Source organism: Takifugu rubripes, chromosome 9, assembly GCF_901000725.2.
Source record: "Takifugu rubripes chromosome 9, fTakRub1.2, whole genome shotgun sequence".
In the NCBI taxonomy this organism is placed as follows: domain Eukaryota; kingdom Metazoa; phylum Chordata; class Actinopteri; order Tetraodontiformes; family Tetraodontidae; genus Takifugu; species Takifugu rubripes.
In genome coordinates this window covers 5905339-5930568 of record NC_042293.1, presented here as the reverse complement: position 1 = coordinate 5930568, position 25230 = coordinate 5905339, and the positions used below count along the sequence as shown (strand labels likewise).

At 47.2% G+C, this 25230-nt stretch overlaps 3 protein-coding genes across 6 annotated transcripts; 1 reads left to right on the top strand and 2 right to left on the bottom strand.

Moving 5' to 3' along the window:
- Positions 1-183: 183 nt before the first annotated feature.
- hyal4 (hyaluronidase 4) lies at positions 184-6117 on the bottom strand. The gene is made up of 4 exons (XM_003967257.3): positions 5897-6117; positions 2241-3222; positions 1792-1881; positions 184-1111 (listed from the first exon to the last, which is right to left on the bottom strand). Exons 2-4 carry the CDS (start codon positions 3195-3197, stop codon positions 611-613), a joined length of 1548 nt encoding a protein of 515 aa, XP_003967306.3. The 5' UTR covers positions 3198-3222; positions 5897-6117; the 3' UTR covers positions 184-610.
- A 3998-nt stretch (positions 6118-10115) lies between these two features.
- hyal6 (hyaluronoglucosaminidase 6) lies at positions 10116-14438 on the bottom strand. Of its 2 annotated transcripts, XM_029841859.1 has the most exons (6): positions 14342-14397; positions 14130-14274; positions 13644-13799; positions 11403-12371; positions 11165-11254; positions 10116-10832 (listed from the first exon to the last, which is right to left on the bottom strand). In XM_029841859.1, exons 4-6 carry the CDS (start codon positions 12336-12338, stop codon positions 10347-10349), a joined length of 1512 nt encoding a protein of 503 aa, XP_029697719.1. In that variant the 5' UTR covers positions 12339-12371; positions 13644-13799; positions 14130-14274; positions 14342-14397; the 3' UTR covers positions 10116-10346. The 2 variants fall into 2 exon arrangements, with proteins under 2 accessions (XP_029697719.1, XP_003967307.3); XM_003967258.3 differs by having other exon boundaries at positions 14130-14438.
- Positions 14439-16021: 1583 nt separating this feature from the next.
- On the top strand, positions 16022-22441 carry wasla (WASP like actin nucleation promoting factor a). 3 transcript variants are annotated; one of them, XM_029842172.1, is made up of 11 exons: positions 16022-16308; positions 16378-16456; positions 16628-16762; positions 17430-17516; positions 17701-17797; positions 19030-19213; positions 19440-19482; positions 19753-19906; positions 20154-20734; positions 20898-21003; positions 21541-22441. In XM_029842172.1, exons 3-11 carry the CDS (start codon positions 16757-16759, stop codon positions 21600-21602), a joined length of 1320 nt encoding a protein of 439 aa, XP_029698032.1. In that variant the 5' UTR covers positions 16022-16308; positions 16378-16456; positions 16628-16756; the 3' UTR covers positions 21603-22441. The 3 variants fall into 3 exon arrangements, with proteins under 3 accessions (XP_029698032.1, XP_011605400.1, XP_011605399.1); XM_011607098.2 differs by having other exon boundaries at positions 16022-16456; positions 17701-17788; XM_011607097.2 differs by having other exon boundaries at positions 16022-16456.
- The last annotated feature ends 2789 nt before the right edge of the window (positions 22442-25230 follow it).

The window sequence follows — 25230 nt, the reverse complement described above, 5'->3', positions numbered from 1 at the left end:
TAAAACCATGTTTATATCACAAAATTCTACAGATGGTTTGATGACCAGTCTTCAGTGGTTCTATAGGAGGTTCTGCTGGACCACAGAAATGTTCTCGACTGAGATCGCTCATGAGTGACAACAACACCATCATAAAGTCAACAAAACACACATCTGACTCAGCAGAAAACTATTTTTCACAGGTTTGATTTATGATCATGAGAACTTGGGTAAGACAGGAAGTTTCACAGACAGAAGATCATGTTTTCGACTCAGGACTCTTAATTCAGTCCAGATGAAAATAATTGGGTGAGGAAGATGTGACTGAATCTTCATTCGAGTCATTTAACAGGAAAACCAATTTGCTCCAGTTATAAAATAAAGTTTGGACTTATTTTAGAACCTTTTTTTCTGTTTGTACTTTAATAAAACTAAACTAATGATCCATTGATCAACTAAATTGAACTAAATATGAAAAATGACTGAATTTATTTGATGTTTTGACACTTTAAAGCTCAAAATTATCCACAAAGCTCAGCCCCACTGACCCGTGGGCCATCGTCCGTCCAAAAGGAAGAGGCTTTAATAAGCACAACCTGCTGACCTGCTCATGTTACTGATGTGACATGTGTCACCATTGTAGGACTGTAGTTAATAACCAGTTCAGCAGGAGTACCAATACAACCAGATCCTGTTTGTATCCTGTTAGTGTGGCGCCACTCCGGCCTCCCGCACACTGTTTGTCCTGCTCGTTCTTCCACCGCTGCCACTCCTGCTCATCATCCTCATCTTCCTCCTTCCATGGCCCGCCGTCCTCCCTCACTTCATTGATGCTGTCGCAACGCTCGCCTTCGTGACCTTCGTAACAGTGGCAGCGAAACCTGCGCGACAGCAACTGCAGCTCCCACTGCGAGGGCCAACCAGTCACAGTGAAGCCGCCATCAGCGGAGAGGTGGATGCGGAAACTTCTGGCACTCAGGTGGAGGTAGTGGTGTGCATGAGGGTCCCGGCGGACACAGCGGCCATTTCCCTGGCACAGGAAGTCGCTGCAGAACTCGGCGGCTCGAGTGACGTTGGTGATGTAGCGGCCCAGATGGTGGCGCAAGAAGGACCTGACTCTGGTGCAGTTATGCTGCAGAAACACAAGAATGGTTGAAAATTGAAGCAGAAGCTTCAACTCAATTATGTTGCTCAAAACTCCCAGAGGAGAAACCAGATAACATCAGCTGAATGGTACTTCTATCTTTGTGAGGACTTACATCAATATGATGCATCACCCAACTCCTTACCCAAACCCTCTCATCTAATCTTCAGGGATCCGAATACCTGAGCTCTGGCCCCTGACCTCAACCCAGTTGTAGCTCCAACCTTAAAACCAGGTCTTAAATCTCAAACTGTCCTTTGAAGTTGTGAGGAACAGCCAAAATGTCTTCACTTTGCTAGTAGAATGAGGATTTTAGTGCTCAGTATGTAGCAAGTGAACACACACGAACACACAGACACAGACACACACACAATGATTCCTGAGCCTTCAGTCTTTGCAGAAGTGTGCAGTTAATCAGTTATAATCCCTTCATCTGGATTTGATTGTTGTCTACAAGTGCCTATAAATTTCAGCTGAGGTTCTGATGGTTCGGGATGTGCTCACAACATTTTACCACTGGATGACATCATCGTTCTGGGGTAATTGAACTCTGCGTCTCTCAGTCTCACCTCAGTTGTCTCGTCAGCACAAATAAAATAACAATCAGATCTCTGATTGATGATGTTGGATTACAAATCTAGATTAGTGCTGACAGAACTGAAACCCACCCTGGATGAGGTCAGGTTCAGATCTCCCCAGATGACGAATCCTGCTGCTCCCAGGGCAGCGCTCTCCCCAATGGTGTGGATCAAGTCTTTCTGCAGAAACAGACAAGAGTCAGATGACCACAGGAAGTGAGCACAGGAGGTCGCAGCTGCTGTTCTGTTAGCCTCTGCTAGATGATAGCAGACAACCATTTTAAAATGGTTTTAAAACAGTGTTAAAATAGTTTTTAAACAAAGAAATACATGTTTTCATCAGACTTTCAGTTCTGAGCTTCAGTTCAAAGCTTCTGAGAGTAAATGGATGATCAACAGGTCTCCAATATAACTGGAAACATCTCATAACTTTAGACCAGATTTGTTAGACTGCACTAAAAGAATGACCCGAACTGGTATGTGGTGCACTTTGACTAAGCAGGACATCATATGTCACCTTGTGGGAACTGTGTTCTTACCGCAGTGAGGAAGGTCAGTGCCTCGTCCCGGTAGCCCAGCCTCAGGTAGACGAAGGTTGGGAGGTCATATTCCCTGGACGTGAGCGATGCGACACGCAGCGACTCTCTGATTCTGTGCTGGGAGAAGTGCAGATTGATGTCACTGTCGCTGTGGTTCTTCCGGATGGCCACCGAGGGGAAGAGCGCACTGCTGCTGTTCCACAGCCACTGAAGCTCGTCGTTCCTCAGCCTCTCCAGCAGGGGGCAGAAGCCACTGTAGTTCTGCTCATGCAGGTTGTAGTTGTGGCAGTCAGGGTAGAGGTAGAAACCCCAGAGGGTGTTTGGACGGAGTCGAATGCCCAGCTGGATCGTCCTCTGCATGAAGGCCTTGGCACTCTTCTCGAACCTTCTGCGAGCCAGCTCCTCCACCTGCAACTCCGTTACATTTACATACGCCTTGGCCGTCAGCTCCTTAGACCTGCGCCGGTAGATGTCTTTCTTATGCCAGTTACGGTTCCACTGAGGCCGCCAGAACTCCCAGTCGATGACGGCAAGACCTCGGAAGTCCTGTGCGGGGATGAAGTGGGTGATGTCCTGATACGCTTTGAACAGATGCAGATCCAGGCTGCAGTTCTGCGGCAACCCGCCGTGCACAGCAACACCCTGAGGTGTGTAGTGGGGGTAGAAACCCAGGCGGTTTGCATAGAAGATGGTGATATTCTGGCCCGTCCACTCTGCCCGGGGGCTGCCATAGATGTGGAACAGTCTGTCAATGTTGGTGCTGATGTTGTACTTGATGGTGCACATGTCCAGAGGAGCATTCCACGCAGCGATGAAGGGCTTTCGGCCAATCAGAGGTAATTTGGCAGGTTTCTGCCCAAAGGCAGTGTGGAGTAGCAGGAGGAGCCAGGAGCAGATCAGAGCAACAGGTACTACATGATGGGAGGAAGATGCCCCGCCCACTGGTCCCAGAGGCATCCTTCAGCAAGAGCTGTCAATCATTCTGAGAAGATAAAAAACAAACAAACATAGAAGAACTTATAAAGTTATTTAAGTTCTCTGGTGTCCTACAGCAGTGTGATCCAACATTTTCACCAGCTGGCAGTGATAGTTAGCTCTTAGCTAACCCCAACAGGTACTGAAATGAGGAAAAGGAGTTGAAAGGGTTTTTTTTATTCTCATCTGTGACTGTTGCTTGAAGCCTTCTGTCCATCCAGTTGATGGTGCAGCTGAAGTTGGTCCAGACAGGAAGTCATTGACAGCCAGGGAGGAATGGAGCTGCAGAGGCGGCTGTTTTCCTGTTGACATGTGGTCATCCTGTGGAGGACGTGGAGAGAGCTGAAGCCATAATGAGAGGCTTGGCTGCCAACCATGATGCTGCATCTCAGCAGAAAGATGAAGATCCTTCAGTCTCACTTCTGTCTCCTCTTCTTCTGTTGTTCCACCAACCAGGATCCCACTGGTCTGTTTTTACCAGTCCCAGCCCTTCTCAGGGGACCTTCTGCTCTAGCGATGTTTTCATAGACTTTCTGTGTTGCGGTCCTGCAAGAATCTTCCCAGTTAAAACACTTCTGCGTCTCATCAGGCTCCAAATGACGCTCCAACACACCAGATGGTACTGACAATGCTATCCCAGGAAAAGTCCTCTTCATTGTCAAAATCAAATCAATCTTTATTTACATAGCGTCTTTTACAATCAAAATTGTTTCAAGGCGCTTTCCAGATTCCCAGGGCCTAACCCCAGACAAGCAACAGTGGCAAGGAAAAACTCCCCTTTAAAAGGAAGAAACCTTGAGCAGGACCAGGCTCATGTAGGGGGACCCTCCTGCTCATGGCCGGCTGGGTAAAGAGAGAGGAGAGGAGAGGAGAGGAGAGGAGAGGAGAGGAGAGGGAGAGGAGAGGAGAGGAGAGGAGAGGAGAGGAGAGGAGAGGAGAGGAGAGGAGAGGACGGGAGGGGAGGGGAGGGGAGGGGAGGGGAGAGGAGAGGAGAGGAGAGGAGAGGAGAGGAGAGGAGAGGAGAGGAGAGGAGAGGAGAGGAGAGGACGGGAGGGGAGGGGAGGGGAGGGGAGGGGAGAGGAGAGGAGAGGAGAGGAGAGGAGAGGAGAGGAGAGGAGAGGAGAGGAGAGGAGAGGACGGGAGGGGAGGGGAGGGGAGGGGAGGGGAGAGGACGGGAGGGGAGGGGAGGGGAGGGGAGGGGAGAGGAGAGGAGAGGAGAGGAGAGGAGAGGAGAGGAGAGGAGAGGAGAGGAGAGGAGAGGAGAGGACGGGAGGGGAGGGGAGGGGAGGGGAGGGGAGAGGAGAGGAGAGGAGAGGAGAGGAGAGGAGAGGAGAGGAGAGGAGAGGAGAGGACGGGCACAGAGCACAGAAACACACACAAAAATAAACTATTTGTACAGTGGGTCAGCGGGGCCGGAGGTCATAATGCAGCTCCGAAGGCGGCGATACGTGTAAATGAATAGAGAAGGGGGGGGGGAGCAGAAAAACTAGTCTGCTTGATGAGGAGGAGGAAAGGAGAGGAAAGGAGAGGAGAGGAGAGGAAACCATGACCCAGTGGGGTGACAGAGGCCTGTCAGGTGATCATGTTTCTGCCTTGGCCTATAACAGCACAGCTAAGATGTTAACCTAATGATTAGACGACCCCCTAAGTATGATAATTTGTCTGTCTATAATAGTAACTGGAACTACAGATGGAACTATACATTGTCCTCTTCATGGTCCTCTTCTTGGTCCTCTTCATCATCCGCTTCATCGTCCCCTTCTTCATTCTCTTCTTTGTCCTCTTTATTATCCTATTTCATTGTTCTCTTCATCAATCTCTTCAGCAAATCTGTCCTCTCTGTCCCAGTATTACAGTTATATATCCTCTATGTCCCAGTATAACCAGTCACCGGTCCTCTCTGTCTCACTATGATGAATCATCTATCCTCCTATAAGCAAGCATCTGTCCTCCTCCCTGTCCCAGTATCTAACAAGCATCTAACCTCCCTGTCCCAGTATAACCAATCATCCTTTCTGTCTCAGTACAACCAGTCACTGGTCCTCTGTCACAGTATAACAGTTATATGTCCACTCTGCCCCGGTATAACCAGTCACCGGTCCTCTCTGTCCCACTATAATGAATCATTTGTCTTCTCTGTCCCAGTATAACCAGTTATATGTCTTCTCTGTCCAAGTATAACCAATCATCTGTCATCTCTGTCCAAGTATAACCAGTCATCTATCTTTTCTGCACCAGTATAACCAATCACCAGCCCTCTCGGTCCCAGTGTAAGTAACAGGAAACAGTTGAAACATCTGAAACATCCCAGTTCTTTCAGAAACATACTGACTTTTGGAAAGAGATTAGCAGTGGAACTCATCCGTAAATTCTATCACCTGAGGATCTTGAGAGCCTGTCAAGGTGACATAGACATCTCACAGCAGCAGCACACAAGCGGTATTGAGAGCCGCTCAGGGAGGGAAACTTTAATGTGACTGTTGCAGCTCAGTCTGATCTCTAAATTACAGAATCGCTCTGCTAACGTTTCAGGAATGACAGACTCCCCCCATCACCACCCCACCACTGCCACCTCTGTCTCCCTTCATCAGCCACACGTCGGGAAATTCCCGCCTCCCAGAGAAAGAAGAAAACAGAAAACAGCAGAAGTTGTTGGCAAAAAGTTTGTCCGAAGAACTCACCTGTAGATGCTGCATGCTACAGAGGGTGGTGGGGTCAGTGGTCATTGGTCCCAACAGCTGTCATGCACAGGAAGCCTCAGATGAGTCAAAGACGTCGAGTCAGCCAGAGTTTTATGTGCATGCCGGAGGAGGAGGAGGAGGAGAGAACGTCATCGTCGCCACAACACAGCGATTAGAGAACGGAGAGGGGAGGTGGAGGAGGGAGGGGGAGGGGCTAAATCCTGCTCAGATCATTTCATCCAATCAGCAGCATGTAAACATCAACTAAACAGTTCACATGGATGTTTACACATATGCAGAGCAGGACACACACAGCTGACAGCACTCTGTGACTGTATCTGTCCCCACTGAAGCCACATGGCACCCCTTGTAGGGGCCTGAGGGCTAGCCCCCACCTGAAATGACCCAGCCCCCAATGATGATCAGAGGCACACAAACATTTATAACACAAGCTAACAAAGATTAGCATTGCTTCTGTAATTGCAATAAAGAAAAACTGTGAAGATGAAAAACCCTCCTGAAAAGGATTTTGAAGAATCATGTGGTTTCAGGATCCTTTGTTGACTTATCGAGAACCTGATAAGTCAACTGAGAAATATCAGGAAAACAGTTTTTAATCTGGAAGACCAGTTGATGATGATGATTAAAACCAATTGATGATGATGATGATGATGATGATGATGATGATGCTACGTCAGCGTTTCTGGAGTAGATCCAGTTGAAAAGAGGAAATCCATCAACGCCTCTCGTCTTCTTCAGCTTCGTTTTCGTGGCTGATTAAATCTGGTTTCATGAGCCACCAGCATTTACACACATTCCAGCGGCTAACCACAGTTGCGCCCAACAAAGTCAGTGAGACTCGTCTGTCTGATATTCACACGGAGTTTCCCAACAGAAACATGTGTTTTTTAATTCATCACACACACACACACACACACACACACACACACACACACACACACACACACACACACTCAACTGCCTGAAGGTCAATGCAGGAATGAAAGAAGAGAACCAAAAGCATCCTGATACACTTTGAACAGATGCAGATCCAGGCTGCAGTTCTGCGGCAGCCCGCCGTGCACAGCAACACCCTGAGGTGTGTAGTGGGGGTAGAAGAATTTGCTAAAAAAATAAAGTAAAGGTATAGACGAGCAGTCCAATCCACTTACCTGCTACATGCGAATGTGCTGCTCTTCATATGTGTGTCATATCTTCACCATGTCAACCAACCTGTGGCAAGTGACGGTTCTGCTTCATCCTGCTGAATCAGCAATGTCTTTAAGCTAATGATGCAAAGACAGTGTGTGTGTATGTCTGTGTGGGTGCGCGCGCGTGTGTGTGTGCGTGTTTGCATGTGTGTGTGTGTGTGTCAGTGTTTGCATGTGTGTATATGTGTGTGTGTGAGTGCGTGTTCCCTACTAACGCCCTGAAATTTCAAATCTTCTCTCTGAACTTGTCTAATTTGCTCCCTGAGTTCACTTAAAAATTACACACAACCTGTCTATGCTGACTCATACTGTGATCATGCATGTGTTTGTGTGTGGGTGTCCATCTACATTTGTGTGTCCCTGTCTGTGCATGAGTATCTGTGTATGTTTGGGTGTCAAACTGTTGTTAGCAATTATATTTTCCCTGTGTAATTAAGCTGTGTGTGTGTGTCTTTGTGTGTATGTCTCTGTGTGTGTGTGTGTTTGTGTGGTGTGTTTCATGAGTTTCTTGGCTGACGTCAGGATTGTTGTGTGTAGCAGTTCATGAAAACAGGAAGTCACACTAACATTAGCAGTCCTGTACCTGAAGATGATGGATCCAGACCACATTCTCACAGCAGCTGGAGGTCTGTGTGTTCCAAGCTTCTCAGTGATGGAGGCTCCTGCACACACACACACACACACACACACATGCAGGAACATTTGGATGGACTGCTGGAATGACCTGGAGCTGCTGGTGGAGGAAATGATGTTTGGACTGTTGGATACCGATACAGGAAGTGCAGATTTCCATCTGTGATGGTGCCACATTCCACTGCTATACAGTCAAACAAATTCAATCACCTAATTTCTTTGTTCCTCGTTTTCCACAGGTCAGGTAATCTTGTCAACAGCAGTGACATTATAATAATCCTCATCACTGTTGATACCTTCTGATCTGAGACCTGAGGGACAGATTACTGGAAGGAGAAGTTCAGTGTGACTGTGTGGCCAGTGGTCACATGATCCTCAATGTTTCCAGCACCTTCTCACCAGCCAAGTTTCTTTCACTGTGATGTTTGCCCTCCAGGTGTTCTGAGGTTGTTGTAGGATCAGCATCTCAGAAGTGGCCCAAAAACCATTTGGAATCTTTGGGGTTCCTAGGCAGAGCTACAGACTTTGATGTGATCTCCTAGAATTTAGCTGCAACTCAGATACATTAAGGGTGTAATTACACCTTTGTTCTTTCTTGACTGGATTGACTTGATTCTTGAAAGACTAATAATCAAAGTTCTGTTACCAGCTGGTGTTTGAACAGGTTAGAATTTATTTATTAATTTCACTAAAACTGTTAAAGATGTGTCCACGGTAGTTTTCTCTGTCAACTGGACTGGGTTTCTTCTCTTGAAGACGTTTTGCCTTCTATCCAGAAGGCTTCTTCAGTTCTGAAATCGCTGGGGAGAGAGCTTGAAAATATATAGCCCCTGTGGACCATTTGCATGCTAATGATCTGGGTGGTCGCCTGAGAGTCGTTAGCAGGGTCGTTGGTCGGGTCGTTCACCTAGTTTCTGTTGAGGTGTCTCCCCTTTGTCTGCTGGATCACATGGTGGTGAGTCACTGGGTCTCCTGGAATGGTGTGAATGTTTGTTTTGCTGTTGGAAGGAGTGGAGGACTGCATTGTATGTGGGTGATAGGAAGTGCCTCAGGCCACCACCTCTGTTTAAGGATGGTTTTTCCAATTTGACATGGATAGCTTCCTTGACCCCCTTTCAAACCAGCGGTCTTCTCTGGCCAGTATCCATACTTGGCTGTCCTCGAAGGAGTGCCCACTCTCCTTTAGGTGGCTTTAGTGGACTGCTGAATCTTGACCCGAAGAGGTGGCACGTCTGTGTTGTGCCATTCTTCTGTGGAGAGGTTGTTTGGTTTCCCCAATGTACAGTTCCTTGCATTTCTCCTGACACTGTACAGCATAAACAACATTACTTTGTTTGGGTCTTGGTGTTTTGTCCTTTGGGTGTACTAACCTCTGTCTGAGAGTGTTGCTGGGTTTGAAATGAACCGGTATGTCGTGTTTCTGGAGGATCCTCCTAAACTTCTCCGAGACTCCGGACAGGTAGGGGATGGAAACGCTGCGGCGTTTGTTTCTCTCGTCCTCTCCTTTGCTGGGGTCTCGCTTTCTTGAGGTTTTGGTGAAGGTGTGTAGGTTTTCTGTAGACTTCGATGGTGAGATTTCTGTCCTCAGTGATCTTGACTGCGCAGTCCAGAAAGGCCAAACTGTTTCCTTTTACATCTTCCCGGGTGAAGAATTGGAAGCATTCTCCGATCACCTCAACAAAACAGACGAGCATGTAAAATTCACCCGGGAAGATGTAAAAGGAAACAGTTTGGCCTTTCTGGACTGCGCAGTCAAGATCACTGAGGACAGAAATCTCACCATCGAAGTCTCCAGAAAACCTACACATACCGACCAGTACCTTCAGTTTGACTCTCACCACCCACTGGAACGCAAGTTGGGAGTGATCAGAACTCTCCAACACCGGGCCAGAGAAATACCCACCACATCCCAAGGCAGAAAGAAGGAACAGGACCACATTAAGACAGCTCTCAAAACATGTGGCTACCCAGACTGGGCCTTCACCAAAACCTGGCTCACCACCATGTGATCCAGCAGACAAAGGGGAGACACCTCAACAGAAACTAGGTGAACGACCCGACCAACGACCCTGCTAACGACTCTCAGGCGACCACCCAGATCATTAGCATGCAAATGGTCCACAGGGGCTATATATTTTCAAGCTCTCTCCCCAGCGATTTCAGAACTGAAGAAGCCTTCTGGATAGAAGGCAAAACGTCTTCAAGAGAAGAAACCCAGTCCAGTTGACAGAGAAAACTACCTTGGATACAATGACCTGGATGATTGAGAATCTACACAGACATGTTAAAGATGTGACAACTAGCACAGATCAGTGCTGAGGCTGAATAATCACATGATTATTGAGACAATAATGAGACAATATGAGATCAAAACATTTATTAGCTATTTGACATCTTGGATCAGTAACAAAAAAACAGGAATCACAATAATAAGCTACTCAATAACGATGTTTAATCAAATCATCCATTAATCTTCTCTCCTGCAGGGTCATTGGATCTGGGAACCTTGGATAGACCCCTTATCTGAGGAACTCAGAAAAGGGGGATCCTATTTCCAAGTCTGTGGTTCTGGTGGAGGTTCCTCTGACTGATGTGAGGTCAAATCTTCAAAGGGTCAAACACTTGATGATCAGACAGAGTCCAAGGAAGATGATGACGCAGAGGCAGGAGAAATGTACAGAAAGGAAGATGAGAACATCTGCCAGTAAGTTGGTTTGGCTGGGCTGAGGTTGATGGATGGCAGGATGGAGAAGACGACCAGGAGGACAGGGCGGAGCCTGGGGCATCTCACAGTAAACCCCTGTCCAGCCTTTGTAGCACTGACAGGTGAACTTCTGCTTCATGGCCAGAATGTCATCATGGTTGAGGTGACCGCTGACGTGGAAGCGCCGTCCCTTCAGGGTCGGGTCATGGCGGATGTGGAAAAAGTGTGGGTTAAGGTGCAGGTAGGCGCCAGAGTCAAGGCTCTTCCGAATGCACCTGCCGTTCTTCTTGCAGAGTGCTTTGCTGCACAGTTTGGTGGCCGAGGTGACGTTGATGACATAATGTCCCAGCGGACCATCGATGAACTTCTTCACCGTCAGACAGTTTTTCTGAAGGAGGCAAACATTTTATAAGTCTTATCAAAGGTTGACTTTTCAACTACACCTGTGATAAATATTAAATATGTGTGTGATATCTATTCAGCCTAGCTATAGCCAGCTTTGTCTAATCTTAACTAACTGTAATAGATTTTTAACAAGCTGTGGCCTTTCCCTTGTAAGCTTGTGTCTGTTTAAAAACATAGAAGAAGAAAGACAGTGTTTTTTCTTGCATGTTCCATACTGGATTCTGAGGAGCTGCGTTGGGAAACAGCTGGTTACACACAATGTGTCACATTCCATCTTGCCATAAACCTTGTTTGGGTGATTATTATTGGTTTTACCTGTGAACGAGCGTACTCTGAGGATCCCCAGAGGATGATGCCTGAGGCTCCCAGGGCAGCACTTTCACCGATAGTGTGGACCAGATCACTCTATAATAAAATAGGACAGTTTCAGACTGCTTGCTCTCTCCTGATCACCTTCTTTTGAAAAAGCATTTTAAACAGGCGTGCTCAGACTTCCTAATGTTATCACAAAGGACAAAGTGTTCAGTTATGAAAAAAAAGCCTTCAACTTTACTTCGGAAAGAATCACAAAGGTGTAGGCGTAGAATGGTCTGGAGTAGACAAACACAGGTAAGGTGAAGTCTGTCCGGGCAATAGATGCGATCCTCAGGGCCTCTTTGACTCGGTAGTGGACAAACTTTACAGTGTTGGGAGAAGACTTGAGCTCATAGTCCAGGTAGATGGATGGGTAAAGCGCCGTGCTTTCCTTCCAAAGCCACATAAGGTGGTCGTTTCGTACATGTTCAACGTTGGGGCATTCTCCAGTGTACCTCTGAGGGTGTTGTTTGTACCCATAGTTGTAACAATCTGGGAAGAGATAAAACCCCCACAGTCCATCTGGCCTACGTCCTTCAGCCAGTGCCAAAGTCAGGTTCATGAAGGCTAGTCCCGCCCTCTCAAAACTTTCTTTTGCCTCCTTCTCAATTTTGCTGTCTGGCCAGTTTGGGTGAAGATTCCGGATCTGTTCCTTGGACTTGATGCGATAGATGTCCTTAGAGCCCCAGTTTCGGACCCACTGAGGCCTCCAGTTCTCCCAGTCAATAACTCCGAGGCCACGGAAGTCCTTTTGAGGGATGAGCTTTTCGATATCAGCTCGTGCCTTGGTCAGGTGTTTGGAAATGCTCTGGTTCTGTGGTAGTCCACCATTGATGGGTTCTCCTGACACGGCGTAGTACGGGTAGTATCCCAAATGGCTGTGGTAGAAAATGGTGACATTTGGGCCACTGAGGGTCTCATTAAGGTTTGCTACAATGTCAAAAACACTGAGATCTAGATCCACCTTGAACCTCAGACGGCAGGACTCAGTGGGAGCATTCCAAACTACGACGAAAGGCCGGTGAGGGATCAAAGGTGCCCGGGCAGGTTTCATCTGATTTGCCCAAACTTGGAGCTTTCTGTCCCAGCCAACCCACAAGGCCAGTACCAGGAGGCCAAGCTCCATCAGCGCCATGGCCCCAGTCTCCCTGTAGAGCAATTAGCGGTCCTATAAAAGCGGACCAAGCACAAAGACATTTTGAGGTTCAGCGAGCAGAAATAATCAAACAGAAAACGGGTCCAATTTCTCAGCAAAATAAAACCCAACAAAACACAAAGCTGTTCTGCTTGAGAGAGAGGAAGCGCCATGTTAATGATGTCCTGGTTCCCACAACTGCTTTGTTGGTTTTTCATGATTCACAACATTCCCGTTGGGACATTATACTGCAGATTTAGTTGTGAGCAGTTTCTGATGCAGTTATTAGAACATCTGACAGAAACCGTTCATGTAGCCAACCCCCATCCCCCACCCCACATGTGAAGAATTCATATTTCAGTTTTTCCAGCATCAGGGAGGTTTTGTGACCTGGCTCTTGGGAAACAAGACCACAGAGGTTGCTTCCAGACCGCCACGGAAAATCTTTCATCATTCATTTGGTCCGGTTACAACCAGAGTGAAAAAAGAGCAGGAGGTGGCCTTGGGCAGGGGGAGGGGTCAGCTGGAAATCATAAACATTCTTCCTTCAAAAAAATTGAAGGTGGATTTATTAGATGCCTCCTCTGAAAGCATTTCTTCAGGTGGGGCAGTTCCATCATCATGCCAGCAAGACGGTTTTCCATCAGCACTGTTCCAACACAAACCCTAGTGGTGCTGTCCACCAAACCACTGAAATGTTCCAGACCACAGGGAAGACCCCCAGAGCACCAAGAATTAATGCAAACTGGATTCTGGCTTTGATGGTTTGTTGCAAAAAGATAGTAAAAGTGGATCCAGATGAGGTCAGGCTGCTAATCGTAACCCTAACCCTAGGCATAAGCCTAACCCTAGCTGTAACCTTGGTCAGGAGGTCAAATATCACATAATTCTAATTTTTGTTTGCTTGCGAAGAAATTGTTTCCAGGTATTCCTGGTTTGTCCACCACACGGCGCCATCTAGTTTGGTTTTGGAACAACATTAAAGTGACGTTTATTGTTCAGCGTCTCCAGATCCTCAAAGTTTGTTCCGACATCTTGTTTTCAGAATCTCTCCCCTCTGAAATACCCACAATCCAGTGGTTTTTCATACCGCACACTGACAGACTCATGCTGGCTTTCCTCCATCACATCATGTGAAAGGGAGCAAGGACCCTGCTTCCCACTTCTACTTAGTTTTTATATCAACTGCCTGTCCCCAAATAACCATGTTCATACAAAACTACTTCCTGTGCAAAGATGCTTACTTATTGCTCTTATGCTAACCCAGGTGCAGGTGATATTAACACCATTGTGAGGAACACCTACCTTCCAGTCGTGAATGACTGTGCTGCAGATGAAGACTCATTTCATCTCGGAATTCACCATCTGATGAGCTGCTAAATCGTGTCTGTGTTTCGGTGAGTTTGTTGGTGGCTCGCGGGTCACTGACGCCCTGATATTGTTGGATTAACTCCTCCCCCTCTGTGAAAAGACACCCAGCAATTGAAACGTGATGGGACACAAGCTAATTGTAAAAATGCTAGCGTTGGATGTTTGGAGTCTGTGATGAAGAACATCAAAGAACAAACCAAGAAGCTGAATCACTTCTGCAGGCTAATGGGTAAACAAATCTTTAATGTTAGAGCATCTGTGGAAATGTCAACTAAGGGTCATGTGATCCATGTTCATGTGAAGCTCCAGCTCCTCCTCAGAGGTGGGGCAACAATGAGGCTAATCTAAGCTAGAACTGTTGTCCATTTGACACGTTTAGTTTCAGATCAGAAGGTCAAAGGTTGGGTCCTAAACTCTCACCGTTGTAGCTGCTTTAGTTGACCAGTTGTCACAGTTGTTCGTGCAGGAGCTTCTGCTGTTTCCTCAGTCAGACGATGTCATCAAAACATCTGGACGGTTATTTTAAGGGAACTTTCTTTCTGTAGGTCTGGTGGCAGAATGTGGTCTGGCAACAGTACTTGAGAAGTTAGCAACTATTGTTGTCCTAAAAACGTCTCATTTGTCCTACGCACCCGAAAAAAACTTTAAAGCTCTCATAAGCAACCGGCATCACATTTGTGACTGCAAGAGAACTGATTCTGGATCAGAGACTTTCTGTCTAGAAACTTGAGGCTGCACATGTGGGCGGATCCTTCCGTCTCTCATGGCTGAGTGAGCAGAGGTACAAAATCTGTAAGATCAAGTTTAGCATCAAGTAAACACCCTGACATTGGCAAGGTGGTTGTTGTGTGTCGACACTGAGCTCCAGGAACATTTCACTGTTCCGTTTCTCTCTTCATGCAGGTTCAATTCCATCCCTCCATCATTAATGTAAACTGAAAAAATGAAATCGAATAAGAGTGTTTCATTTACAGTGTAAGAAGTGAACACTGAAAATGGTCAAACAACTTTGTCTTTCCTCTTCACCAGTAAAACTCATGAAGGGATGGAGCTCCCAGTGTCCAGGTGGAAATGTCAACATAGCTGTCAGTCAGAAAGGGGTTCAGCCTTCCCACCATTCCTCCAACATCATGAAGAAGCCCAGCATCCAGGCCGGCGAGGCCCACCCACCGCTCTAGTCACCCCAAATGCATCCACGCTACGGGAAGATTTAACAGGAACAGGAAGTCATTCCTGCCGACCGCCATCAGACTCTATAACTCATCCAAACCCAGCCAATAACAATAACTGTGTAATGTTCATGTTGTAATTTTATTTCTAATTTATTCTATATTTATGTATATATGCTTATAATGCTTATAATATGTATATATTATATTATGTATATATTATATATATATATATATGCTTATAATATATGCTGTATACATGCTTATAACATTCTGATCTTATCTGTATTTATTTTTTCTGTCTCTTTACTCTGCATACGCTGCTACTATAATTCAATTTCCCCACGGGGATGAATAAAGTTCATCTTAATCTTAATCTTAAAGAGATTAACTGAGTCCGTCCAATTGTGATTTGCTGAGTCTGATCTGACTCGTCTGAGATGAATGTGTTATAACACATTTATAGTGGATGAACTTTTGACACAACAGGAGAGATTTGGCCATTTCATTTTTGATGTTTTAGGAAGCTGAACTGGTGCAGATGTAGGATCACAGATGACTACAGTGGTTCGTGTTTCTGTAGAGCTATCTGGTGATCAAGATAAACTTCTTTCCCCATCTAGTGGCCACGTGTTCTCATTGCATCTGTTACCAGCAGTTTTAGTGACGACTCGGGCCTCATTTTTGATTGATTGGTCTGGTTAATTCTACTCAGTAAAATTGAGGCCACGCTGGACCCGACCGAAAGGAGCCACTACGTCAGCATTTGGCTCCTACCTGGGCTACGTCACTCTGCATCATTTTTCTTTATCATTTTTGGACTTGAAAATATAAAAAATAGACTTTGCCAACTGAAATGTGCGTTTGACATCTATTCTCCTTCAAAAGATGTAAACGTAAGAAACGAGCCTGGTGCAATAACATATCGAACCATTTGTACACCGAACACTTTTTCTTGACATTGAAAAACAAACGTGAGTATTAAACATTTATAAACGGAGCATTAAACAAGGAAGCCAAATCTGAATGTTGAGATGTGTACGTCATGCAACACAACCACGGTGTGGTCTACTCCTCGGTAGATAATGGGAGATGTCCTTCACCCCCTGAGCTCTCTGGCGGTGGTTTGCTCCGTCTGGCCGCCATGTTGTTCGGGAGCATCAGCATCATCGTCAGCTTATCCTCCGCCGTTAGAAACGTTCTGATCTAGAGTTGAGCGTTTGTGAGTGTGTGCAGAGACACACTGTGTGTCCACGTCTTTTCCAAACCCAACCGAACAAAACGGTTCTTCTCCGTGTGGGACGAGCCTGGAAGCACTCCGACTCTCCCCCGCCCTCCAGCCGAGTTGGACTCGGTGCAGATGATCCGGTTGCAGGCCATAGCAAGCGGAACGCGCATGGAATTTCTGTGAGCGCAAATGTCTGTGCGGGGTGAGTGTGTCGTTTTCAGAGTTGAGTAGCGGAGTGTGGAAACATGAACAACCACCCAACACCTCGCAGGTCCCAGAGCGTGGGCTCCATCCTGCTGACCCCGCATGAGAACGAGTGTCTGTTCGGCTACCTGGGCAGGAAATGCACCGTGAGTTCAGTATCAATAATTACATGATCGTGCCAATGCCAGCAGTTCTGTCCGCAAATTTCTGACTAATCGAATAGGATAATCTGGTGGTGGGATGGGGTACCCCACGAGCTTTGACCCCTAAGTCAATGTCCTAAAAGAGTAAACAGATAAATGTGCTAACCTCTTTAGAGCCTATGCTCGGCCGTGGTCCAGGTGTATGGTTCAGACCGGACCTGCAGCTGGGTCAAGCGATGCTGTGGCGTGGCCTGTCTGGTCAAAGACAATCCCCAGAGGTCCTACTTTATCCGAGTGTTGGACATGAAGGTGAGGATCCATCTGCCATTTTTATTAACTGAGCTGTCAGTGAGAATGGGTGACCATGCGCCCTGCTTCAGTAATTACAGCAGTTATGATGATAGTGGTCATCAGAACAAACATGAAACCTCATATGTAATCTGACATCCCCAAAGGCAACATGTCATTCCCCCTCTGTCATGGTTGTCGTCCACCTCTGTCACGGTCGTTGTTCCCCACTGTCACGTTTGTCATCCTCCTCTGCAATGGCTGTCCACCGCTGTCATGTTTGTCATCCCCTCTGTAATGATCGTTGTCCCCCTTTGTCATGGTCATCGTCCCCCCTCTGTCATAGTCCCCTTCTGTCATAAACGTTGTCCCCCTCTGAGGGATGAGTGGAACACTTTGGCTTTCTTGCTTTGATATTGGGACCGAGTGTTGTTTTTAATGAATGGATAGAATCTTTCCAGTGAGCGAGTCACTGCTCCTAGAGAATTGGAACCATGCTACAGATTTCAGCAGCCAGACTGCAACTGCCTCTTCCTACATCTGGGCATGTGTGAAGGGAACAGAGTGGGCGACGCTATCACTCTGTGGTCCGGCTCTGTCCGTGTGAACATGCCTGACGTTCTCTGGTTTCCTGCATGTGTGATGGTTCTGATTCTGTGGGGACCCTGAATGTTGTGCTTGTTTGCAGGACGGTAAAACCCTGTTTGAACAGGAACTCTACCACAGCTTCTCAGTCAGCAGCAGCAGGTCCTACTTCATCTCGTTTGCTGGAGACGTAAGTGTGATGTCAGTGTTCTGATGCTCCTCCAGTTTCAGAGCAGAAATTTAAAATAAAGCTCCTCATCAGCCAACCTGGTCTTTGATTTGTTCTTCTATGTGAGACCACGTTTGGATGATATCAATTTAGTTGTGATGTTTCTCAAAGGTGAAACTTTAATGATCCACATATTCTCCTTCAGACCTGTCAGGTTGGTCTGAACTTTGCCAGTGAGGAAGAGGCCAGAAGATTCAGAAACAACATCAATGACCTGCTCAACCGTCGACAGCGTAAAACCGGTTTGGTTTTAAGTTTGTGTTTTCTTTAAAACAGCCAGACTTCGAACTCCAGGAGACTTTTAAGGTTCCTGCTTCAGGATAACTGAGAGAGCCAGTTTATTTTCCCTGGCTGCTCCGTCTCTGCCTGAGGGTGTGTATTTCCTGATGTTACGTGCTGTAGCAGACTATGGCAGAATGTTGTCTGATGCAGGTTAATCCGGTCAGCAGGAAGTCCGTCTGAACCATATGGAGCCCACGTGCCCCCACATTAGGCTAAATCTGTAATCTCGCTGCTCCTCGCTTGTATCGCATTGATCAAAGTTGGACTGTGAGAACGAAGAAGCAGATTGATCTGAATGGTGCTAGTTCACATTGACGCTGAAACCTGGAGTAAATCTTTAACATAAAGATTAACAAAGACGCAAATTAGCATTATCATGCTACCAACAGACTCACGATTGCTTCAAATGTGAAGCTAACAGCTGCTAAATGTTCCCTCCCACTAAAATGTTGGTTCGTGACAGCTAGCTAATTGTCGTGGCATTTGTTGTATTAAAGGACTAAATTCATAGATTTCTGTATTACAGCAAACCATTTCATTTTGAATCTCAAACGGTTGAACCCTTTTATCTGCGGATTAATCTGGGATTAAATAGAATGTTTTTCAGTGCGGAATCTTTATGTTCCCAGGAATCAAATATCTAGTCCCCCCTCCTCTGGTTAAAAGTGGTAGCTGCTGCCCTGTGAGACCAGCCCACCGGTGTGCAGACCAGTGCTGATGGGGAGTCCTGGGATTTGGACTGAGATTAGGATTAGGAATTTGTCAGAGGCTGCTGAAGTTTGGAGAGATTAATAAGAATTTCAGCCTGAGTGGAACACACCAACCACCATGGAGGGGATGGTCCAAAACAGCCTTTTTACCAGAGGATGGATATAAACTGGTGACCTGTGATATTGGTCCTCTGGAGAAAAAGCTGTATCACACGGGACATGTGGTCACCACTCCAGGTTGAGCTCTGCCCGTAATGGCTGCTTCCTCAGTCCAGGAGGACAGCTGGGCCGAGAGAAGGTCATGTGATGTATCTGAACAATCCGTACATGACTGTGGGTCCAGTTCCCACTGTACCACGGCTTTGTGTGTCCTGAACAGGACAGTAAAGGACAGTTCTGTTACCCCTGACCTGTGACATTATCAAATGGTTGTTCTTGGTTATTTCACGGTCCTGAGCTCCATGATTGTTCTGCTCCCCCAGGTCCAGACCTCCACATCGCCACGGTGGACATCAAAAACCCCGAAATCAACAATGTCCGAATTCAGAACTCTCACAGCCCCCAACAACCGTACCACCTCAACAACATCCTCAGCCGCAAGGAAAAGAGCAAGGGCAAGAAGAAGAAGCTGACCAAGGCTGACATTGGCATGCCCAGCAACTTCCAGTGAGTTCCTGGTCCTGGTTTCTGTCCAATCATGTCCAAGAACCCTGTGTGTGTGTGTTTCTGTGGTTTATTACCTACAATGATTTGAGGACCATAATATGCATTTTAACTGCAAAGTGGAGACTGGATACTGTCTATGAATGTCCTTACAAACATAGAAGTACATGTGAGAATGTGAGTGTCTGTTTGCACGAGTGACCTCTTCTCTCTGTCCTCTTTTCTTCAGGCACATTGGTCACGTGGGCTGGGATCCAAACACGGGTTTTGATGTGAGCACATACATACAATAGTGACCTGTTTGTGAGTGAGTGTCTGTGTATGTGGGTGTCTGGGAAGAGATTCATCAGAGGGTCTTTTTGTTTGCTCATCACTGCATCACCAAAGCTGCACTTGGGCAAAAATTGTTTTCTCTTAATTGAACTTGAGAAGTCATGTGACTCAGATCTGTTCACCTTACTGGAGTTAATGGTCTTGAGTACGACTGATGGGGGCTTTGATCAGCTCACCGTGGTTCTGAGCTCTTCTGTGTGTTGACTCAGCTGAACAACCTGGACCCAGAGCTGAAGAACCTGTTTGACATGTGTGGCATTTCTGAGGCTCAGCTGAAGGACCGCAAGACCTCCAAGGTCATCTACGACTTCATTGAGAAGAAAGGAGGGGTAGAGGCAGTGAAGAACGAGCTGAGGAGGCAAGGTGAGGGCAAACGTCTGCCTGAAGGGGGTATCTGCACCGGTACATTGAGATAAATGCTAGTGAAGTGTGTTAGCTCCGGACTCCATGCTGTGGAACATTTATGTTGTGATGTTCTAATAAAAACATGAGAATTGACTGAAATAGAGACAGAACTTTGATTTGAAACTCTTTTAAAGGTAAACATCTTCTAATCAGTGGTCATGTGACTTTGTGTCATGTCAGCCTGATTTGTTTTTCTCTCCCCCAGCACCCCCACCACCCCCTTCCCGTGGTGGGGGTCCTCCTCCTCCTCCTCCTCCTCCAACCCAACACATCTCCACTCCACTCCCTCCTCCCCCAACCAGAGTGTGCCGTGGAGCCCCCCCTCCTCCACCTCCATCACGTGCCCCTATCTCTGCCCCTCCCCCACCTCCTCCCACCCGACCAGGAAGTCTGGGAGCCCCACCTCCTCCACCACCTACCACTCGGGGAGGTCACCAGGTTCCTCCTCTGCACCAAAAGATTCCACCTCCTCCTCCACAGTCCTCCTCACACACCTCTGTTGTTCACCAAACCACTCCCCCTCCTCCACCTCTGGCCCTGCAGTACCCTGTAGGCAATGATGGCAGCCCTGCTCCCGCCCCCCCTCCAACTCCTCTGTTGAATGGACTCAATGGAGGTGAAGAGTCTCCCCATTGGCCGAGCCCTAGTGGGTCATTGGCGCTGCTGGAACAGATCAGAGGTGGAACCCAGCTGAAGAAGGTGGAGCAGAGCCAGCGAGCACTAACAGGAGGAGAAGGCCGGGATGCCCTGCTGGGACAGATCCGACAAGGAATTCAGCTCAAACCGGTGAGCCAATCAGGATGTTTCTGGGACCAGTTCAGAACCAGAACTGATTGAAGTGTTTTTGAACAGATGACATTCTCTTTGAACGGAACTGAAATTCCTGATGAGCACGTTTAAGAGTACAATTGGAGTCTCTGGAAACTGACTGGGGCTCCTCTCTCATCAGGTGTCGGACCATTCTGAGTCTGGTCCTCCACCGGTTCCCGCCGCTGACATCGTAGGTGCCCTGATGGAGGTGATGCAGAAGAGGAGCAAAGCCATCCATTCCTCAGGTGAGGGCACCTGCATAGGTCTTAACATCAGATACTGTTAGTATGTCCCACTCTGTTTTCATTAGCAGAATAGGCCAGGTAGTCCACAGGTCCTGTCTTTATGCTAAGCTAACGTGACTCTGCAGTTGTGCAAAAACATCGATTGAATAAGTGGCAAACTTCTGTGACATCACCGTTGGAGTTAGAAGGGCTGTTTTAGAATGCAAGAGTCTACAGGATGTCGACTTATTGTGTTGTTGGGGCCAAAAGTAACATTATTTTGGATAAGAGGGCAGAGGTGGAGTAGGAGCTGGGGGGGGGGGGGGGGTAACTAGCAGCCCACCCACAGACTGTACTGTATGTAGGACTGTAGGATCAATAAAAGATATCAATAAAATAGACACTCCTGGGTTTAAAGGATTAAAATCTTATTTATACTTGTCCGGCTTGGTTTTAATTTTGTTTGATTCTAGTTTTATAGCTCAGTCTTGCTCATGTGTGTTGTTGCTACATTAGCCATTTTGTGTTTTGGTATTATTGCGTTTGTTTTTTCTTCAGATGAAGATGACGTCGATGACGATGATGAAGACTTTGAAGAGGATGATGAGTGGGATGACTGAGTTCAGCTAACGCTAAAATATCTCCTCCAACTCTTTTTAGACTGACATTTTAATGTACATTTTATGAATTGGCAACATATTTATTTTTGCTTGTTTATTTTTTTAATGGATTAATAAATTTATTCTGTGCAATATTTCATCCCTTAAATGGTAACGATACGTGAGGAAGCGAGTTTAGTCGTTGGTTCATGTGAGTAAACGAGTGGCTGTGTAAAATAACGATTTTCTTAAAATTCTCTCAGTAATTTATTCTATTGTTGTTTTACGGCAGCTCAGATTAATTTATTCTGACTCTTGGGTTTCTCATTTTGAAGTGGTCTGAAGTCTCTGCTGTGGCCTCGTTCTTTCATTGGTCTGGTTTTAAGATGTTTGCACATATTTTCACACTGTTTCTATGTTGTATTTTAGCTTCTTTTGTGGAACAATTGGTTACCGTGAGACTCTTTAAATATGTTTTGTGTTGCTGTGTATTTGATAACAGTTGACGAAATGCTTTAACTTTCATCTTTTCTTTTGCTGCAAACTGATTGGTTGCCTTGGCTGTCACATCATTTCCTGCTTCTCTTCATGCAAAGAAACTATGACAGTCAGTTTTAACGCCGTCATTTTATGCAAACAACAAAAATCATCTCCTGATAGAGATAAACCCTTTGAGCTGTGTGTGTGTGTGGGGGTCTGGGTGTGTGTCTGTGAGTGAGTGATCCCACTGTTTGAACAATTAACTGCTGATTTGCTCTTACTGGTGTTCTGTGAGTCTAACCCTGATGCTAACCCTGTCAGACTGGAAGACGGTGATCAAGCTCCAACATTTACATCAATAAATGCAAATATTTCCAGAGAACATCTGTGGTCATGATTTCTGATCATGTTCTTGTGTTGTTCAAAGACAGCTGCTGCACAGTTCACACATGTTCTGTCACCAGCTTATAACTTTTTTCCACAAATTTAATCCACAAATACAAATGAGATAGAACATGTGATCAAAAAAGTCCAAGGAAAAAAACAAAACAAAATTAAAAATAAAGAATTGGCATAACCATGTTCCAAAAGCCAATTTCCATAACCGAGGATCGGGCTGCCAAGGCCTCCACCTTGGACCGCCGCCCAATCCACACTGCACTGGACCCTTCATGCTCCTCCTGCAGGTGGTGGGTCCACTGGAGACGGGAGTATCCACGTGGCTGGTTCGGAAGGGCGTGATTGGGAGGAACAGTCTGCCCGATCAGAACCAGAGTGGTGTTCAGTTATTGGACTTCTGTGCTAGTCGCAGTTTGGCCATAACTAACACTATTTCGAACATAAGGTTCATCGGTGCTCTTGGCACCATGACAGCCTGGGCCGTAGGTCAATGATCTGCTGATCTGCGGCCATATATACTCGGATGAAGAGAGGGGCAGAGCTGTCAACTGATCACTACCTGGTAGTTGGATCAGGTGGGGGGGGGGCACCGCACGGACCTGGCAGGCCCAAACGCTTAGTGAGGGTCTGTTGGGAACGCTTGGTGGAGGAACCCGTCAAGCTGGTCTTCAACTCCCACCTCCGACAGAGCTTCGATCATGTTCCGAGGACGGTAGGGGACATTAAGTCTGAAGAGGTCATGTTCCGCTCCACCATTGTCGAGGCGGCTGTCGCGAGCTGTGGCTGCAAGGTCGCTGGTGCTGGTCGTGGCCGTAATCCCCGTACCCGATGGTGGACACCAGAGGTGAGGGGAGCCATCAGGCTGAAGAAAGAGGCCTACAGGTCAGCGAGGCTATGGAGGAAGACTTTCGGTCGGCTCCGAGAAGATTCTGGCAAACTGTCCGGCGCCTTAGGGGCGGCAGGCGGCAACTCGCCCACACCGTGTTAAGTGTGTGTGGGGAGCTGCTGACGTCTCCTGGGGCAAGGGTGGTGGAGGGAATTCTTCCAGGAGCTCCTCAATCCCACCAACATGTATCCTCAAGGAGGAACAGAGTCGGAAGACCAGGAAGTGGACCATCAAATCTCCGGAGCGGAAGTTGCCAAAGTAATGAAACAGCTGCCTGGCAGCGGAGCTCCGGGAGCGGATGAGATCTGCCTGGGGTATCTTAAGGCTCTGGATGTTGTAGGGCTGTCCTGGTTGACACGCCTCTGCAACATTGCGTGGACATCAGGGGCAGTGCTCTTGGACTGGCAGACCGGGGTGGTGGTCCCTATTTTTAAGAGTGGGGACCAGAGGGTGTGTTCCAACTATAGGGGGATCACACTCCTCAGCCTCCCTGGGAAAGTCTATGCCAGGGTGCTGGAAAAGAGGATTAGAGTGATAGTCGAACCTCTGATCGAGGATGAAGAATGCGGGTTTCGCCCTGGTCGTGGAACCACGGACCAGCTCTTTACCCTTGCTGGGGTGCTTGGGGGGAGTTGGGAGTTTGTCCAACCAGTCCACATGTGCTTTGTGGACTTCAATCAATCAATCAATCAATCTTTATTTATATAGCGTCTTATACAATCAAAATTGTTTCAAGGCGCTTTCCAGAATCCCAGGGCCTGACCCTAGACAAGCAACAGTGGCAAGGAAAAACTCCCCTTTAACAGGAAGAAACCTTGAGCAGGACCAGGCTCATGTAGGGGGACCCTCCTGCTGATGGCCGGCTGGGTAAAGAGAGAGGAGAAGGGGGAGGACAGGTAGAGGATAGGATAGGTAGGAGAGGAGAGGAGAGGGGTAGAGGAGAGGAGCAGTAGAGTGAAGGGGAGGTAGAGGAGAGGAGAAGGAGGAGGAGGGGAAAGAGGAGAGGAAAGGAGAGGAGAGGGAGAGGGAGAGGAAAAGGAGAAGGAGAAGGAGGGGGAGAGGAGAGGAGAGGAGAGGAGAGGAGAGGAGAGGAGAGGAGAGGAGAGGAGAGGAGAGGAGAGGAGAGGAGAGGAAAGGAGAGGAGAGGAGAGGGAGAGGAGAGGCACAGAGCACAGAAACACACACAAAAAATATGATGTACAATCACTTCAGCGGGGCCGGAGGTCATTATGCAGCTCCGAGGGCGGCGATACCTGTAAATAAATAGAGGGGGGGGGGGAGCAGAAAAACTACACAAGAATCAGCATAACTAGTCTGCTTGATGAGGAGAGGAAAGGAGAGGAAAGGAGAGGAAAGGAGAGGAGAGGAGAGGAAACCATGACCCAGTGGAGTGACAGAGGCCTGTCAGGTGATCATGTTTCCGGACCCCGGCAGCCTTGGCCTATAACAGCATAACTAAGATGTGACCTAACGATTAGACGACCCCCTAAGTATGATAATTTGTCTGTCTATGATAGTAACTGGAACTACTGAATTAGTAACAATAAGCTTTTTCAAAGAGGTAGGTTTTGAGTCTGATCTTAAAAGTAGCGATGGAGTCAGCCTCCCGTACCTGGACAGGGAGCTGGTTCCATAGCAGGGGGGCCTGGTAGCTAAATGCTCGGCCCCCCATTCTACTCCTGGAAACTCTGGGAACCACAAGTAGACCAGCATTCTGAGAGCGGAAAAGCACTTGGAAAAGGCTTATGACCGGATCCCCAGGAGCATCCTGTGGGGACTCCGCCAGGGCTGCCCTTTGTCACCGGTTCTGTTCGTAACTTTTATGGACAGAATTTCTAGGCGCAGCCGGGGAGTAGAGGGTGTCGAGTAAGGTGGGCGGAAGCT

Bases quoted from the DNA above. Each gene is read 5' to 3' on its own strand.
- hyal4 (XM_003967257.3), bottom strand. From the start codon at position 3,197: ATGCCTCTGGGACCAGTGGGCGGGGCATCTTCCTCCCATCATGTAGTA. The intron at 1,882-2,240 runs GTAAGAACACAG...CTGTTTCTGCAG, and splicing joins CACTGACCTTCCTCACTGCG to AAAGACTTGATCCACACCAT. The intron at 1,112-1,791 runs GTGGGTTTCAGT...GTGTTTCTGCAG, and splicing joins TGAACCTGACCTCATCCAGG to CATAACTGCACCAGAGTCAG.
- hyal6 (XM_003967258.3), bottom strand. From the start codon at position 12,338: ATGGCGCTGATGGAGCTTGGCCTCCTGGTACTGGCCTTGTGGGTTGGC. The intron at 11,255-11,402 runs GTAAAGTTGAAG...ATTTTATTATAG, and splicing joins CCTTTGTGATTCTTTCCGAA to AGTGATCTGGTCCACACTAT. The intron at 10,833-11,164 runs GTAAAACCAATA...TGCCTCCTTCAG, and splicing joins CAGAGTACGCTCGTTCACAG to AAAAACTGTCTGACGGTGAA.
- wasla (XM_011607097.2), top strand. From the start codon at position 16,352: ATGAACAACCACCCAACACCTCGCAGGTCCCAGAGCGTGGGCTCCATC. The intron at 17,517-17,700 runs GTAAGTGTGATG...ATTCTCCTTCAG, and splicing joins TCATCTCGTTTGCTGGAGAC to ACCTGTCAGGTTGGTCTGAA. The intron at 20,735-20,897 runs GTGAGCCAATCA...CTCTCTCATCAG, and splicing joins AAGGAATTCAGCTCAAACCG to GTGTCGGACCATTCTGAGTC.